The following is a 16,962-nucleotide window of genomic DNA, read 5'->3' as shown; positions in this document are numbered from 1 at the left end:
TTGGAGCACAGTGCTTTTCTTTTTTTTGCAGCCAGGCTGTTGAGCTTTCTGTCTTAGCTGGACTGCTGAACGGCGATGTGTTGACAGCAGATCGTTCAGACAGGATGGTTATAAGTTATGAGGAGGCTACGAGGTCTGGTAGTATTCTCAGCTGTCCTGCCAGGAGGTGCGCCTTTTTTTAGGTAACCAACCCCATTCTCCTCAAAATGGGTGCTTAAAAGTTTAAAATTGCCGACATCAAGAGCTTCCTTGAATTAGGATGCCCCGCAATGCAAGTGTGTTATATAATGCCATGACTGGAGGGAGAGGAAAAGTAGAGCACAGGGGTAGAGATTAAAAAAGTTTCGGCATAAGGAGAGAGAGGGAGGGGGAGAAAAAGAGATGAGCATGAAAGGGAAAGAGCGAGAGGGTGAAGAGGGGGAGGGATTGAGAGAGAGAGATGGAAATACAGTATGAAGAGAAAGAGAATGAGAAAGAGAGAGGGAGTTTAGGTCAGGAAGGAGCGAGGGCCCGTTCCTCCACCAGCAGGAGCCTGGAGACCCGGCAGGCTCCCAGCGGCCGGTCAATCCTCCTCTTCTCTCCCTCTCTTTTTTCATTTAGATAATGGAGCATTTCCTTAATTGGCAGAGCACGGTTTGGACCGCGGTTTGTTTGCCAACACGTCAGAGGAGCATTATTTCCACTACATTTACAGCGCCGTGCCGCTCGGCTCTCTCATTAAAACCGCGGCCTCCCCCTGCCCAAATAGAGCTTTTCTGTGGAAGTCTGCAGAAGGAGGCCAAACACTACAGCAGCAAGCGAGGGGGGGGGTAAGAAAAAAGAATAAAACACATTTATCTCCTCTCTCACCATCCCCAGCCAGCTTGTAAAGGAAGAGACAGAAACTTCTCTATCTGTTTACTGTTATTGTTTTTCTCAAACCATAAACCCTTACTTCTGCCGCTGTTGTGTGCTTTTTTTTTTCTCTCTCCCTCTCTCTCTCTTTTATCGGAAGAGTTATGCGTTGAGCTCGCATGATCTGTATCTTTAAATTTGATTGAGGGTATTTGCAGGGTGTGTTATTGGATTTTGGTGTTATTGTCTCACCTTTTCCTCTGCGTTTTTAATGTTAGGGCGGATATCTGTTCCAGCGGCACTGATCTCACTGTTCTGCTCATTAGTCTGGATTCGCAGAGCCTAGTGCTATGGAACAATAAGACATGCACTCCTGTAGTCCAGCCATTACCGAGTTTAACAATGTGCACCAGCGAGAAAAGTCCATTATTTCTACAGCTCATCATCTCAAGCGTCCACACCAGAGAAAGGGTTTGCAAAAATGCCACACTGTAAGGAGCCATCTATCACTTAAGTCAGAAGCAGAGAGAAAAACAACAGTGCATATGGAAGTGTATGGGAGAATTAGTTATATGAATGAGAGGGAGGAACAAAGACGGAGATGGAGGGCGATAGGAAAGCATATAAAGTGAGACTCAGGTTGGTGTTAAAAGCAGAAAAGTGGAGTGTGGAGAGGAAGCAGCAGTTAGTTTAACAGACCTGTCATTGGAATCAAAGGCCCTAATCAAAATTTTATCAATTAATTGATCTTTCCTCTTGTGCTTTGCCATGAGTGCAATTGAGATTCCCCCTGACTCTTGCCCCTCCAACAGAGAGCCATGCTCTACAACATAAACTGTGTTCATTAGCCATGATCAAGGAATTCTCTAATCTGAGCTGAAATGTGATATGATAGCTGTTTCCCTGACTTAGTTGGTTTGCAGGACAACTCGCCCCAGTTGCCTTCCAAACCTCACCGGGAAACTCTTCGCCTCTTTCATGCCGGGCGTACCGCACTCGCCCAACAACGTAACTTTAATCTCACCGGTGGATCTAACCAAGCCTGCTGTGTGTTTCTCACAGGGTAACCAAGAGGCCACCAACCCCCCAGAAGCGATGGCCCAGCCGTACACCCCAGCCCAGTACCCGCCTCCCCCACAGAATGGCATCCCCGCCGAGTTCGCGGCACCCCACCCGCTTCCCACGCAGGACTACAGCGGGCAGAGCAGGGTTCCCGAGCACGCCATGACCCTCTACACGCCCACACAGACGCACAGCGAGCCGGCCGGCACCGACAACAGCACGCCCGCCATCACCGCCACCACGACCGCACCGGTCAGTGTCCTGCAGCACCAGCAACACTGCTCACAACTGGCTGTGTGTACAGTATTACCCGTTTTACCATTACATTAACATTATGTCTGTGCATGTCTGTGGCTGTGCTCCAACAAAGCTTGCTTTTTTTAAAGGTGCTGTGTGTCGCATTTTTATTACACAGTCAAATTAATTATGATGTCTTAGTGTAATTAACATAAATGAATGACCTCATCGTTGAGACAACTTGCAGCCTCTATCTCATGCCAGTTTTCCTCAGAATTAACACCACATTTCCCCTAAATCTCATCACTTTATGTTACAAAGAGGATGTTGTCTGACCTCCCTGATTATTGCTTTACTGAAGAGGACAAACATTTTGGAAGTGATTTTTCCATCGGCCTTTCACTCCTTCTATCATCGGCCATTGCCAGAAACTCTAAAAGCTTTCGCCCAGTTTGCTTCCTGTTTTGTGCCGTAAAGCAATCCAGCAGATTGTAGAGGCCAGTAGGAGCTGCTAATCTTCTCATCGATGGTCTTATTTGTTATTATACTATTATACTTGAGTCTCAAAATGAATGTGGTAATGATTTATTGATGTTAAAATGCTACACAATGCACCTTTAATTATGAATTACATATTCCCTAATATTGTCTCATATTATGCTACCAGGTTAAATGTTTGTTAAATAATTGTGATGGGAATGTTAACTTGTATATCTGTGAATGTTGGTGTTTAATCCAGTTAAGTGACTGTCAGTGTATAGATTACCTCAAGCGGTTTTAAGAAAGAATTTTATCTTTTTAGTCTTTTTAATTCACAAATATGGTCTCTCTGTATTATTCAGTTGTAGTGTATATTTAACTTAATTGATAAGTTAATTTATAAGCTTTAATCTTCTTCATAAACTGATTTTTACTGACTCCTTAAGGGTTATCCAGAGGTGCGTTTGGTAACATTGCAGTTATGCAACTACACATTAGTGAGCAACAGCAGACTTGGATGCCAGAGGATGTAATGGCAAAGCCCAGCGCTTGGAGTTGGAGGTGGTTGGATTTAATTGAAAACATTCTCATAAAATGAAAGTGCATTTTGGAAGAGCCATTTGGGGCTTCCTAGAAAACATGTAAACCTGAGGTGTTTTATTTATTTGCGTGAATGAGATTCGACATGCTGTAGACATGAATGATTTAGGCGCTCTGAAAGGGGGACAAGCCCTCCCCCTGATCCACTTGGTCTCAGAGTTAGAGGAGCGAAAGGGAGATGTCTTCCGGGGCTGTTCCTGTCCTAGACCAGCCAAAAACAAACGCCAACATTTTTTTTTTTTTGTCAAATTAGCTAATTAGCCGCAGCCGTATCCAGACGTCTGAGACTTTCCTTCAAACATAATGCGGCACCTCCTGCGAAACTGCTGCCAGGACCCGATTTTACTCGTTATTTCACTGTATGTATCCGGTGAACACTTTACTCCAAAGTACCTCACAGTACAAAGAGTGCATGCTTTTAAAGTATGGGGTGGTCCTAGCGGGGAAACAAACCCCTGGCAGTGCTCTACACATTGAGCTATACATCTTGGAAGTGAGTGAAATTATAAATTATATATTATACATCTCATATTTATACTCTTCTATGAAATACCTTGACCTGAGATTTACCTTTAGAAGAGGCAGTTGTAGATAAAAGGGAGGAGGGCTTAGCTCAAAACTTTCCAAACGCCTCTAGAAAGACTGATAATGCTGGCAGGGATGGAGGAGAAAAAAAAAAAAAAAAAAAAAGGCGACTCAGACCGTCTTTTCTCCCATACCATGAAAACACCTGCTGGGAGAGGTCATGAGGAGGCCACCGCCCTCCCGAGAGGGATCTGGGTCACTCATAAAGAACACTGTTAATAACTCCATTTTCCCAGCCTCACAATTACCGCGCCGCCGCGAACATTTGGCGGGAGAGAAATGCCTGCGCAGAGCAATGGCACCGCGTAGCATATTATCATCGCTCAGTAATGTGGTAATGTTTGATTTGAAGATTTGTGTGACACTCTCCCGCTGCTGCGTGGTCATGCCTCGCACTTACAGTAATGGCCGACACACAAGAGAGTTTAAAGTGAGGAGAGACTTGGCAGGAGGTTCCACTCCCCTGCTCTGTGCTACCTCCCCCCCCCCCCCACCCTCAACACATACACCAACACTCCTCCGCTTTTTTTTTTTCCCCTCTCTCTCTCTCTCTCTCTCTCTCTCCATTTTGCATTTGATTTCATTTCATCTGTTCACCCGCTGTGAAGAAAGCCTAGAGATGGTGGCCATGGAGAGATGAGAGCTCGCCTTGCTCTCCTTCATGCTCCCTCCCTCTTGCGCCGTCCCTCCCCTCATCTCTACTTCCCTCCATCTTCAATCTCAGTCTCTCTCTTCTCAACCTCTCTCTCTCTCTCTCCTCTCCTGTTCTCTGTGTCGTCTCTCTCTCTCTGTCTCTGTCTCTTTCCTCTCTCTCTCTCTCTCTCCCCCCCCTTCCACCCGTCTTTCTCAGCGAGGAGAGAGGGATGAGATTAGTGGGCTGTAAACAGAGAGTCTAATCCCTGGGGCCGCTGGTGTAGTGTCGCCCACCGCTGTGTTCCCCAGCTTTAATGACAGACCCAGCCTGTTTGCTCTGGGTGCCACAGACGGGCCCGGGTGCCTTTGATTAGGGCACCCTGCAGAAACACAGATTGGGGGAGCAGATCAGCGCTCACTGCGACTCCCCCCCACCCCCCCACCCCCCACCGCCACCACCAGCGCCACCACCGCTACACTCGGCTCGCGACGACGCTTTACTCTGCCCATCTTCTCGACTTAAAGACTTAAAACGATTCGAGAGAGAATGAAAATTCAGTGAAATGTATGGATTCTGTGTGAATTCCCCGCAGAGAATGGAGACTGTGTGTGTTTTAATGAGGCGCAGGGCCTCTCACTGCTCCCTCTGTGTCTCTGTCTGTGTCTACCAGCTCTCTATACTGGGAAGGTGCTGTTGTCCAGAGCCAGACCTCTGGGACCTCGCTCTCTGCCATGTTCAAACAAGCTGACTTGAAAGCGGGCGACTTGAGCAGAGAGGCGCCCCCAACTTTTCTCCAAATCCTCAGAGATGAGGGTAGCAGAGGGCTGCCAGTGAGCTCTGCTCAAAAAAAAAAAAAAAAAAAAAAACTGAGCTCGTTATCTGGCCCCGTTCAAATAGTCTGAGGTTTGGTTGAATTTCATGAGTAATCATTCTCTTTTCAGATAACAAATTAAGGCAGTGGCGTTAGGGCAGCACTCAATTCCAGATTTTTCACAGCCCGTGTCAGCCGCATGAAGACTTTCCAAAGGGTATTCTGGGGGACTGTGATAACATAGACACACACACACACACACACACACACACACACACACACACGCACGCACACACACAAAGGCACATGGCAGACACGTACGCGCACATGCACATATGCACACATGCAAACATCCATGCGCAGACAAGAACACACCCACACACATTTACACACACACACACACACACACACACACACACACTCACTCACACATATATGCCCTCTCTCATCTCTCATGAGCTGTGTTTAAGGGATTGAGACTCTACCAGGGTGTAGCTTTCAGAGGCGGTGCTGGGCTGATGGCAGTATGTAGGCCACCGTTAAAGGGGATGTCTGTGTTATCTCCTCTATATGAATAGCAGGAGGGGGGGGGGGGGCTCTTCTCCTCACACTCCCTTCTCACCTCCTGCTCTTTCAGGTGACAGAAGGGATGCGTTTGCAGCTTCTATAGAAAGGGAAAACAAACAATGGAGGACCAGGAGGGGAAAAAAAACGAATTAAAGCGAAGGCATTATAATTCTTGTGAGCGAAGACTCGGTATCCCCCCCTATTTAATCGGATGTAATCTACCTGCTTGGCAGCATTCCAATCAGATAGTTTCAATTATGCTCTTGTAATGCCACTCCGCGAGGAGGGGGAAAGTGCTGAGCAGAGCACTTTGCAGGCGATTTGCAAATAACAGCGAGGGAGTCTTTTAGAGAAATGACTGAACAGGAAGCCGGAGAGTCGCCGGAGTTGACAGCTCTCTCACTCGCTGGTTTGCTGGCTTTGCCGGTGATGGCGTGGTTTGCATCACACACCCCCCCCCCCCCCCCAAGCCTCCCCGTGACAGCAGCTGTCGGGACAGTAAAGTGCCACTGAAGGTGGCCTCCTATGGTAATACGGAGGTAATTATTTTCCACTGCAACACCACCGTCTCACAACCAGGCAGGCAGGTCGAGCCTCGGGAGCAGCGCGGAGAGGCAGGCATCCCGGATCTCCGTGACACCATAAGTTATTGAGTTAGTAGGATGGAGTCTAGGGGGCTGGGAGTCGGCGGTTCAGTATTTGTGTTCTCTGTATGTGTATTTGCCCCCTATGTCAGCGTGCTGCCGGCCTGTCTGAGCGCCGAGTGAAAGTTAATCTGGATGTTTGCAAACACGCGACTGTGCCTCCCATGATAAAAAGCCAGACAGACAGGGCTGGAGGACAGTGGTGCTCAGTAGTCTGGTAACATACGCTAAAGGTCGATAGTGTCATGTGTGACCGATGAAACAGATTGACCCGCGGGGCTCTGGTACCTTGTCACCCTCCGCGGTCCCGGCATCTGTCTGCGATGTGTCACCCCCGGGGCCCAACATGGCTACTCAGGCTATTAACCTCCAGCGCACGAGGACATGGCAGAGTTAAGACCCCCTCTGCCCCGCCGCCCGTCTCTCCCCCTCTGTCACAAATCCACTCCTGCGCTAGCCAGCCGGCCAGCTCAGTCCATTTGCCGGCTCCGGTGTCCTTCGCCACATGTTAACCTCCGGTCGGGACAGCGGCGGGGCCCGGGCGGGGGGGCGCGGGGTGCGGGGCGGCCCGGGGAAGCTGCCACCGCGCTGCCCTACCTGGACGGCTGCAGGGGAGACAAAGTGGGACCTTGAATCAAACAACTGTCACTGTTAACAATGTATGTCACCATCTCGGAATGGGCCATAAAAACCAAATAAATGACGGCCATTACAGTGGAGATTGTGATTATGATAATGAGAATAATAAAGGCGATCATCATTACGATCATGATGATAATGATAATACTGTGATGATGAATTATAATGAATAAATCCCTACCCCATTTCCTAAATGGTGGGAGATGTATCACTCAGAGAGGCCTGCAGCCATCCGACAGCCTCGGAGCAGGGCGAGGGTTATCAGCGCGTGCGTGTGTGTGTGTGTGTGTGTGTGTGTGTGTGTGAGTGTGTGTGTGTGTGTGTGTGTCATTCGAACCGTTTGTACTCTGGCAACAACCTACTCCCTTTTCACTTCTGTATCTGAGTACAAGACGGTGTCTGTGTATGTGACTTCCCAGCCAGTGTATAGTGTGTTTGCCATGCTCAGAGCACTTCCCAGGAGACCCAGGAGTTTACATATCACATTCAAACAGCTTTTGTACTCAATATCTGCCACTTCCACTCTCTCTCTCTCTCTCTCTCTCTCTCTCTCTCTCTCCCTCTCTCTCTCTGTGTCTCTCTTTTCTATCTTGTCCTCCCCTTCTCCCCCTGTTTCCTCATTTAATCTCTTTTCAGCGTCACCAGCACATTTTTGTAAATATGTTTTAATAATTCGCTGCTGTGCGGACAGACTCATCATCCCATAATGATGTTTTCATTGAGAGGATAAACTGCACTGTCCGGTGAAGTTTTGGCCCGAGACAAAACGCTAGGGAAAAAAAAAACAAAAAAAAAAACTCTCTCACCAAAACAAGGTTCATCTGAACAGACAAGCCGCAAGCACCCATGGTGAAATCCATCACCGGTGTCAGAGAGGGAAACAAGTGGAATTTGTCATTGACATCAGACACGTCATTTATATAGAAATGTCAGCATAGCATTCGCATAATGATGGAAACAACAACGCAGAGGGCTTTGGGCCTCGCACTCTGATGGCTGTGTGCAAACGTCACCAATAATGTGTCTTTAGTCTAGACGTGTCAGGGCTCTGTGGGATCTATATCCACGCCTTTTTGTCAGCGCCTTCAATCTTCCCTGTTGCTCAAGAGCTAAGTGCAAGAGATTAATAAGTGGATTTGTAATGCACGACCTCAGGTTTGAAACTATAAGTCATCGGCTGTTTATCGCTTCGGCTTTCTCGCTAGATTGAAAAATGGCAGACGCTGAGTAAGTTAGTCAGGTGGTCCCCCCAACCCCGCACCCCACATCCCACCCCGCACCCCGCCTGCCCTCCTATTTCACCCCCACCCCCTCCTCCACCTCAGGCCCGGGAGGTACAGTATACTGTAGGAGCTAATGAGCAGCTTGTGTCTTCTCTCTGTTTGTTTCCCTCTGGCAGACAGATGACGTGACGCAAACAGAGGGCTCTCAGCAGCTCCAGCTCCAGCACTCAGACTCTTCAGAGAAGCAGCAGCCCAAGAGGTTACACGTCTCCAACATCCCCTTCCGCTTCCGGGACCCCGACCTAAGGCAAATGTTTGGGGTGAGTCCCTTTCTTCGGTCTTGTCTGGCAGGACATTGGTACACAACACACACACAGACACAAACACACAAGCGTTTCCCCCCAGACTTTGATTCTTGTCAGGGTGGAAAAAGCCTCTGAAACGGCATTTAGACCATCATGGGACACTAAAACTCTCCAAAACCCTGACTAGTAAAATTCTTTCAGGTGGGTTAGAAGCTCCTTAAGGCAGGGAGACCACACCTATTCAATGGTAGGGGAAACTTGGACACACACTCACACACACATACATAGAGTGGACAGCAGCAGGCACTGTTTAAATAAAAAAAACATTGCATATTGCTATACTGTGGCTCCTAATCAGATGTACTCTCTCTCTCTCTCTCTTTGCCCAATTAAAGCACCGGCTAATAGTCCGACAGCTCACCCGGGTGTCTCACAAAAACCTCAATAAGATTTGAACCAAACATCCTCAATTCAATAATGATAATGGATCTGAATCAAGAGGACTGCCAAAAATGTACTTTAAATGTTACGCTCTAATTGGACCATTAGAAACCAGAGGCGTTAATTCTAATTGTTATGAAGACAACATCGAACTGATGATATTAATTACAGGAGAGCCCTAGCTGTGGCTTTATAAATTGCGGACAACATGGCTGCTCTCTCTCTATTTCCCTCTATTTCTCTCTGATTGTTGGGTTTATTGTTCTCAGCTCTGGTGCAGGTCGTGTGGAATCCAAATCGCCTCAGTAATTAGCTTGGAGGCTTTGTGTGCCTGGCAAATTGATCGCGGCCTATCCAGTCCCCCTCAATCAACCCCCCCCCCCCCCTCCTCTCACCCACCATGTTGCCCATTCCTTCCTGTTACATGCCCCCTCCTGGTGGTTGGCATGGGACAGGATTGTGGGATTGATTGTCTTGGGCAGAGCCTGGCGAGGAGATAGCCAGGACGCTCCACCCCTTGACATGGCCTCCACAATGGGCCTTTGTGTGATCAGTGTGTGCAAAGCCTCATCCCTCCAGCTCTAATGGCTTCTGGAGCGCCACCGGCTCAATACGCCATTACTGTTACGCATGAGTGAAACCCACAAGACATGCGGGCAGGAAGACAGGAGGAGGAGAAGGAGAGGCGTGGAGGTGGTGCATGGCCCGGTAGAGGAGGCCCCTGCAGCAGAGCCATTCCCCCCCCCCCCCCCCCGGGAGCTCCATCTGCTCCCACGCGACATGGAAGGGCCCCTCTCTCTCTCTCTCTCTCTCTCTCTCTCCGGCGACCGGGACACATACAGTTAGCGGGAGCTTGACCACCGGCAGAAAGCGGTGAGCCAGCACCCTAAAACGAGGGGAGGGAGGGCCTGAGATTCACCCTGCCCGCCGCTGGGTTAAGGGTGTGGAGAAGCCCGTGAGCCTTTAACGAGGCTCTGAATGAAGGGCTCATTAGGACGACCACAGCGGACCTTAATCAGTAATTAGAAAACTGTGATCTCTGAGAGCGAGTGAGTGTGGGGGAAATGAAAACACTCTCTGCGCGGTGCCCATGCTGCGCTGCTTGAGGGTGCCCTCGTTTTTTGTGTCTGGGTTCTTCAGCAGCACTTCTCTCCCGCTACAGCGCAATGTAAGGGCTCTCACAGCGTTCCCCAGAGCAATCAAGACCTCTGCCCCCCGCCCCCCCACCCCACCCATCCACCCCGACCCCGCTGTCACACCGGAGCGCCGCGGCTGAAGATACGCTACGCCGGCCCTCTGCTGTTTCAATACATCATGCCGCTGTAGCATGATAATTATAGGTGCGTGAAGAGCTTAAAGGTGTTTAAACTAATCAAAGACGGGGACACGCGGCGTCCTCACCCCTGTTTGGTGCTTTCACATCAGGATGATTGGAGTGGAAGAAACGCAGTTGTGTCTTAATTCGGAGTCAAGTGTCTCAGGAAGAGAGGAAAGAAGCAGAAAGAAAATGTGTTGACGGGAGATTCATACAGTATTAACTGGCGCTTATGAGTTCCCCCGCCCCAGTGGATGCTTCCGTTCCTTTCCATATTGATATTTTAATGTTTTTTTTACACTCTGCGATGCATGGATATAGCTGCAGCCTCTTAGATGACGTCAGTCCCTCCCTTGTCCTCTCTCCGGAGACCCCTCCCATTGATGCTATTGTTTATCGGTGCTGCTGATGCAGCTGTTTCTGTGTGTGTGTGTGTGTGTGTGTGTGTGTGTGTGTGTGTGTGTGAGTGGGTGTGTGTGAGTGGGTGGGTGGGGATGGAAGTGTCTGAGATCACTCGTGAGCAGCGAGCAGTCCCCAGTGCCATGTGGAAATCCACAAAGACGACTTCCTCTGAAACTAATTAATCGACGCCACAAGCCCATTACGCTCGGTTAAAACAATTAGCATCTGCACATTGCGTGGGGGAAGCATTGTCATCTCAGGCGAAGAAGGGGCATCACGCTGGGATATAAATGCCTGTGTGTGTGATCGAGCCTCACACTTAAAGCGCTTCCCATTCGAATCAATGGAGCTGAGCGCCATACGAGGCAGATGTGTAGATGGGCCTATGGAATCTCTTTTTAGGAAGAGCAGGGAGTACTGGAGCATACAGGAGAGGCGACACAGCCCGCTGGAATGGAGAAGGTCATAAATAGCGCAGCCTTTTTTTTTTAACTTGGTGCGGTGAGGTCGCTACATGACCCTTTCGAGTGCGAGGGGCCATATGTTTTTTGCCATCCCATAAACCCTCTCCTCCTCAAGCCCACTCCACTCCTCACTCCACCGCGGCCAGCGCAGTCAGATAATAGCCACCTCCTCCTAACCCCTATTAGTGGCTCAGTCAAACGATCCATCCATTCCCATTGAGCGTCGACCACATGGAAGGCCCATTTCTTCCCTGTTGTGCCGAAATGAAGGCGACGCGGACCGCTTGACAGGGTAATTACTTTTAATGAAATAATACGGCCATTGTAGACAGCAATTAAAAGTCGCTCTCACTCCACTCATTAGGGGAACTTACGGTTTGCTTTCATTCCTCTGTTTTCTAATGATCCGAAGGCAAGCCTGTTAAATCGAAAAGGCTTGAGCGTGTTAACCCCTTGGGACCGCCCCTTAAGTCCTGTTGACTGTGAAAGCACACAAACAAAGAGAGGAAGAGGGAGCAAGAGAATGGACGAGAGACCCAGAGAGAGAGAGAGACAGGGAGAGAGAGAGAGAGAGAGAGAGAGAGAGGCAGGTAAATGGATAGATGGCTAGATAGAGAGAGCTGATCCACCTGTTCGGTAGAAACCCTGCCAGCCTCTCCACAAGCCAGAGCCCAGTTATCTGGTAGGGGGGGATTTAAAGAAGTGAGTTTTCCCCGGGAGCTTAAGAGGGAGAGGGGGAGGGGGAGTGGGGGAGGGGGGATCCACATCACAACACAACCTCAAAACATCATCTGATACTGTTTCCTTTTTCCTTGTTTAAAAAAAAAAAACCCTGCTGTGTGTACACAGATATTTTTAGAGATATTGTGATCTCATTTCATATAGTATTGATGAAATGGAAAATTACAAAATAGCCTAAAAACAGTTGCTGTGGATTCTCTTTTTAAAGCAGCCGAGCTTCAGAAACTGTTTGCCGAGTTAACAAATGCAAATTGACCACCATTTCCTCACAAAAGTAACATTTCCATATTGCCTTAATGGTTTTTCTTTCTCCCCGCTCGTCGTCCTTCTCATGAATTCACAGTCAGTGAGGCTTTCTAACTTTATCTCTGCCCCTCTCTCTTTTTTTTCCTTTTCTTTTCTCTCTGCAGCAATTTGGAAAGATTTTAGATGTGGAGATTATCTTTAATGAGCGAGGATCCAAGGTAAGTGAACTAGAACGCCAGCTGCTTCATTACCATGTACTTCTTCTGTTTCCTAATGATGGCATTAGTGTAGTGTGTACATTGGCTGGGAGTAGTGGTCTCTAAGCCCGGTCCTGGAGAGCTGCATCCACCACGCCTCGCTCTCTCTCTCTCTATTGTTGTTGTTGTTATTGTAGCTCTAACCCAAGTTGTGAATCATTAGCCCTGTCAATCAATTCATGATTGAGCTGTTTCACAATTCACTTAATCCGGCAGCGGCTGCAGGTCCTCAAGCTTATGGAATTGAAACCGCTCGTTTAGGGACCCAGCCCACTTGGAAGCCCGGGCGTTGATTAAAAAGCTCCTATATTATTCTGTTTTTATGATTTTGTTTTCAAATATACTATGGTTCAGGAGAAGAATAATGTTCTCCATGATGTTTTGCAAACAAATGTAGTTTAGTTAAAAGGGTATTTATTGAATGAATTTGAAGACTGATGCTGCATTTGCGTCACATGGGAAGAAGCAAATGGATGAACGCTTCCACAACATGGAAGCGTTCACGTGTTTAACTAGTTGGAATGCCCACATCCAAACTTATTTTTAATTATGACTTTAAAAACAACCATAAACAAACTATAACTGTTTAGCAGCACAACTTTAGCATTTCTTAGTGAGGGGTGCCAATCAAGACTAAGTCCAGTTATGATGCATTTACTGGGGTCATTACACAGCAAAGAATGGATTTAAATCTTAACCAGTCATAAACAATCTATTCATTACAACAAGACATTACAACAGTGTGTTTGATTGTACACATGTATAAATCATGGAAAAAACCTGAATTCCTAAACGAAGAATACCAAGAAAGCAGCAGAAAAACATCCACAGCACTGCGTTAACTGCAGCATCTATCTCCAAACCGCTTCCCGTATCCAGTGGAAGCCTTTCGGTGATGTGAACAGCAGAGTGCTACCCATCCAGCTGTTCATTTAATAGAGTGTACCAAGCTCCACAGCTTTCCATTCATAAAGCAGACAGGCTCCCTGGCTGGGTGTTGAGGCATGAATACTATTGATTCCCATTCCTACCTGGGAGTAGTTTGGGATCTTATATAGGTATGCAGGGAGCCTGGAAGCAGGCGACGCTGCTGCCTCAGCCCCCTCAGCCCCCTCAGCCCCCTCAGCCAGACAAGATTGAGCACCGGATAAACCTGCCTCCTCCGCCGTAACAAGCATTTATTGTTTGTGCCCTACAAAGCCATTACCCATGATGCCTCTCTCTCCCGCACCCTGCGTGCTATATAATGAACCTACCAGGCCATTAATAAACAATCTATTTTCTATGAAGCTTTGGCAATTTGCATTCAATATGTTTGTCTCCTTTGAAAAATGGTGTCTCCACTCTCCCCCCATGTAAGCTAATTATTTGTGCATGATAAAAAAAGATAGAGGGGGCAACCATAGTCGGGTGAAATGTCCAAAGGATTAATTTTGCCCTCAATTCCTTTTTTGAATTTATTTCTTTATCTCTCTTTCCCCAAGGACAGCTCCCGTGTTATTTATGCTAGGAATAGAAGCCCGGAGATCCTGTGTATGCATACAAGATCACACTGCTTGCCATCTCTCACATGTATTACATCCTCAAGCAATTATCAGGCAGTGCCGGCCATGCTCCCTCTCCCCCTGCCTATACCTCCATAAGTATATATAGAAACCAAAGGAATGGGACTTGTTTGGCCAGCATATGTTAAGGCTTTTCGCTCCAGCTCAGGTCCAGTATCCCAGTCCACATAACTCAAGCAAGTGACAAACCCCCCTGGGGAGGGACGGAGACTGAGAGTTAGCGAGGGGGGGGGGGGGGGATGGGAATGAGAATGGAAATGAGAGGTGGATGTATTTTGGTTGGGGTTTAAAGTCGATATCCTCACTTTTATTTCTGTCTCCCATTCTCTATCAGAGAGGATTTTTTCATTACCTGCGAAGCTGGTGTGGGGGAGGATACTGTATCTGCCATGACACCATTCACTTCTTATGTAAAGGTTCATCAAATGGGACTGTGCATCAAAGACCCAGAGCAATTTTGCCCCCGTGTAAATGTCCCCCTTGCTAGTACAACAAATTAGAAATAGTCAACGGTCAAGTTAATCACTCTTTTTTTGAGAATTCACACACACACACACACACACACCCTTCTTCCCCCTTTTGCATATCGTCCACATCTTCAAAGGCGGACTGCGTTGTTTGGGCGAGGGTGCTGCTGAAGAAATGTGGATAATTATGCGACTATTATGCCGGCTAACACAGTGTTATGCATCCATTGCTTCCTGACATTCACCCATGGCGCTGGTGTTATGCTGTTTAATTGGGTAAAGCAGGCAGGTTTGTTAGTGTTGTTGTGTGAGGTCATGTCACCATTATCCTCTTCTCCTTGGATCTCTCTGTTTGCTGTTTCCTGACGCCTCACTAACTGCCTCTAATTAATCTGGCTGCTTACAACTAGACTCTGCCGCCGCTACTGCTCACCTACTCCTGTCTTCTCACTTCTCTTTCCCTTCTCTCCTCCCTTCCCCTTTCTCTTTTGTGTGTGTGTGTGTGTGTGTGTGTGTGGTGTGTGTCCACCCTTACCTACTTCTTCCTCTCTACCGGTGGCTAACGTGGCTCTCTCAGGGCTTTGGGTTTGTAACTTTTGAAACAAGCACAGATGCCGATCGTGCACGGGAGAAACTAAACGGTACAATCGTAGAGGGACGCAAAATAGAGGTGCTTTCCTTTTTTCCCTCTTTTTTCCTCCTTTTCTTGCCTGCTGCCGAACTCCTTCTCAACACCCGCTCTCACCTATAGACCCACGCATTAGCATGTGGCTGCAAGTGTGTGTGTGTGTGTGTGTGGATCTGCGAGTGTGTGTATGTGTGCGCCTGGATGCATGCATGCATAATGGTGCGTATAACATGTACTCAGTAGAACGTGGGATCCATACATGTCAACCTGGACGTGCCAGTTGTCCATCATTACCTGACAATGGAGAATGAATGCATGCTATCATCCCCTAGGAGCCTGTCAAATCTGAGAAGACCTGCATTCCCCTGTCACCGTCGTTTAGTGTTGCCTGCTCTAATCCCACTCTTGTTTACAATGAGCCAAGCCCCTACTCAGTCATTCTCATCAGGTCAATAGAAGAAAATCAAAGCACTGTCTGTGTTTTTCCTTTCGAATCCATTTGTTTATCCAACCAATTACTGGTTTTGGAGGTTGCTGTTTTTTTTGTGTGTTTTTTTTTCTTTCATATCCGTAGGTAATTGGTGCATGCTTTCCCCCACTTTACAGTAATTGAATCATCTGAAAGAAAATTGAAATGATGAATAAATTCATGTAAAGGTGATTCAAGGCCATTGTTTCCTCAATCTCGCCAAACGCGCTACAAACCTATTTACATAATCTCATCTTTTTTTTTTCATCTTTCATTTCTTGCTGGTCTTTTGGCCCGACCAGGACAGTGTGTTCCACGTGAAGTTCAGTAAACATTGGCTCTGTGTTTTGTTGGTTTGAACAGGTGAACAACGCAACAGCACGAGTGATGACAAACAAAAAAGTGGCCAACCCTTACACGAATGGCAAGTCCCTTAAAAATATATATCATAAAACCAATTTTGTCTGTTTTTTCAATTAATTCTAGTCTCTAAGACGTGTTGTGTTCTCTCTCCTTTACCAGGCTGGAAGCTGAATCCAGTGGTAGGAGCTGTCTATGGTCCTGAACTGTATGCCGGTAAGAGACCCAGCAGTATATACAGTATATACTATAGCAGTACTCCAACAGTAGAAACTCTAAAGCTGCTCCCCTCTCCACCTTCCACCACATGCACCACATCCCACTCCTCCATACACACAACCACTATCAGACGGACCCAATCCGAATCTGACCCCTGAATTCTACAATCGGGTTCATCCTGAACCCGCCGAACATGAAATTCCCCTCAAATCAAAGTGAATCTAACGGCGGCCCAGATAAGCAGTGGATGATCCAAGCCTCTCTGAGTGGCTGAGGGAGCCTGAGCCATTGTTTGTGCGGTGTGCAACTGTAAAGCTGAAAAAAATGATTTCAAGAGCAGGCGCCCCTGCAACTGTTATCAGATTGTGGAGGCTGCTGCCGTGGATGGATTTGCCAAGTGCGCCAGATTGACTTTTACAGAGCTAACCGAATAAGGGAGATTGAGTGAGCGATATTGTTGGCACCTACCCTGTCGAAGGCCGCTATTCCTTCTGGTCTCAGTAATGGAGGAATGAGATGAGCTCAGTGGGGTTTTCCCTATCTCTCTCTGCCTCGACATGCCAGCTTTATTGCTGTATGTTATATGAACCCTTTGCATTTTAATGAGGGGGAAATGGTACTATTTCATTTGGAAGAAGTGCTGAGCACATCGCGCCACTTTAACGGCTTTCCTTTCTGCTCATTAGACTAAAATCTGTTCATTCCCCGGACAGCTTTACGGCGAACCTCTAAATAACTGTCCATGACAGAAAGCAGTCATCTATCAT

The 16,962-nt window shown here is 47.6% G+C and overlaps 1 protein-coding gene across 1 annotated transcript in view; it reads left to right on the top strand.

Annotated features, from left to right (window-relative positions):
* The window catches only part of LOC139642802 (RNA binding protein fox-1 homolog 3-like), a gene marked incomplete at its 3' end in the record, with an annotated part of 57,103 nt that extends 40,911 nt beyond the window's left edge, over nucleotides 1–16,192 (top strand). Inside the window, exons 2-7 of the mRNA XM_071517828.1 lie at nucleotides 1,897–2,148; nucleotides 8,493–8,636; nucleotides 12,395–12,448; nucleotides 15,097–15,189; nucleotides 15,980–16,040; nucleotides 16,139–16,192. Of these exons, the coding sequence (XP_071373929.1) occupies nucleotides 1,897–2,148; nucleotides 8,493–8,636; nucleotides 12,395–12,448; nucleotides 15,097–15,189; nucleotides 15,980–16,040; nucleotides 16,139–16,192 (658 nt within the window). The remainder of the gene's footprint in view (nucleotides 1–1,896; nucleotides 2,149–8,492; nucleotides 8,637–12,394; nucleotides 12,449–15,096; nucleotides 15,190–15,979; nucleotides 16,041–16,138) is intronic.
* Between the last annotated feature and the right edge of the window lie 770 nt (nucleotides 16,193–16,962).

This window comes from Centroberyx affinis, unplaced genomic scaffold (genome assembly GCF_046629955.1).
Source record: "Centroberyx affinis isolate AG114_WGS23_722 - 3 ecotype Tasmania unplaced genomic scaffold, CSIRO-AGI_Caff_v1 ptg000524l_1, whole genome shotgun sequence".
NCBI classification, from domain to species: Eukaryota; Metazoa; Chordata; class Actinopteri; order Beryciformes; family Berycidae; genus Centroberyx; species Centroberyx affinis.
The sequence above is the reverse complement of the archived record's forward strand: the minus strand, read 5'-3'. Positions and strand labels throughout refer to the sequence as shown.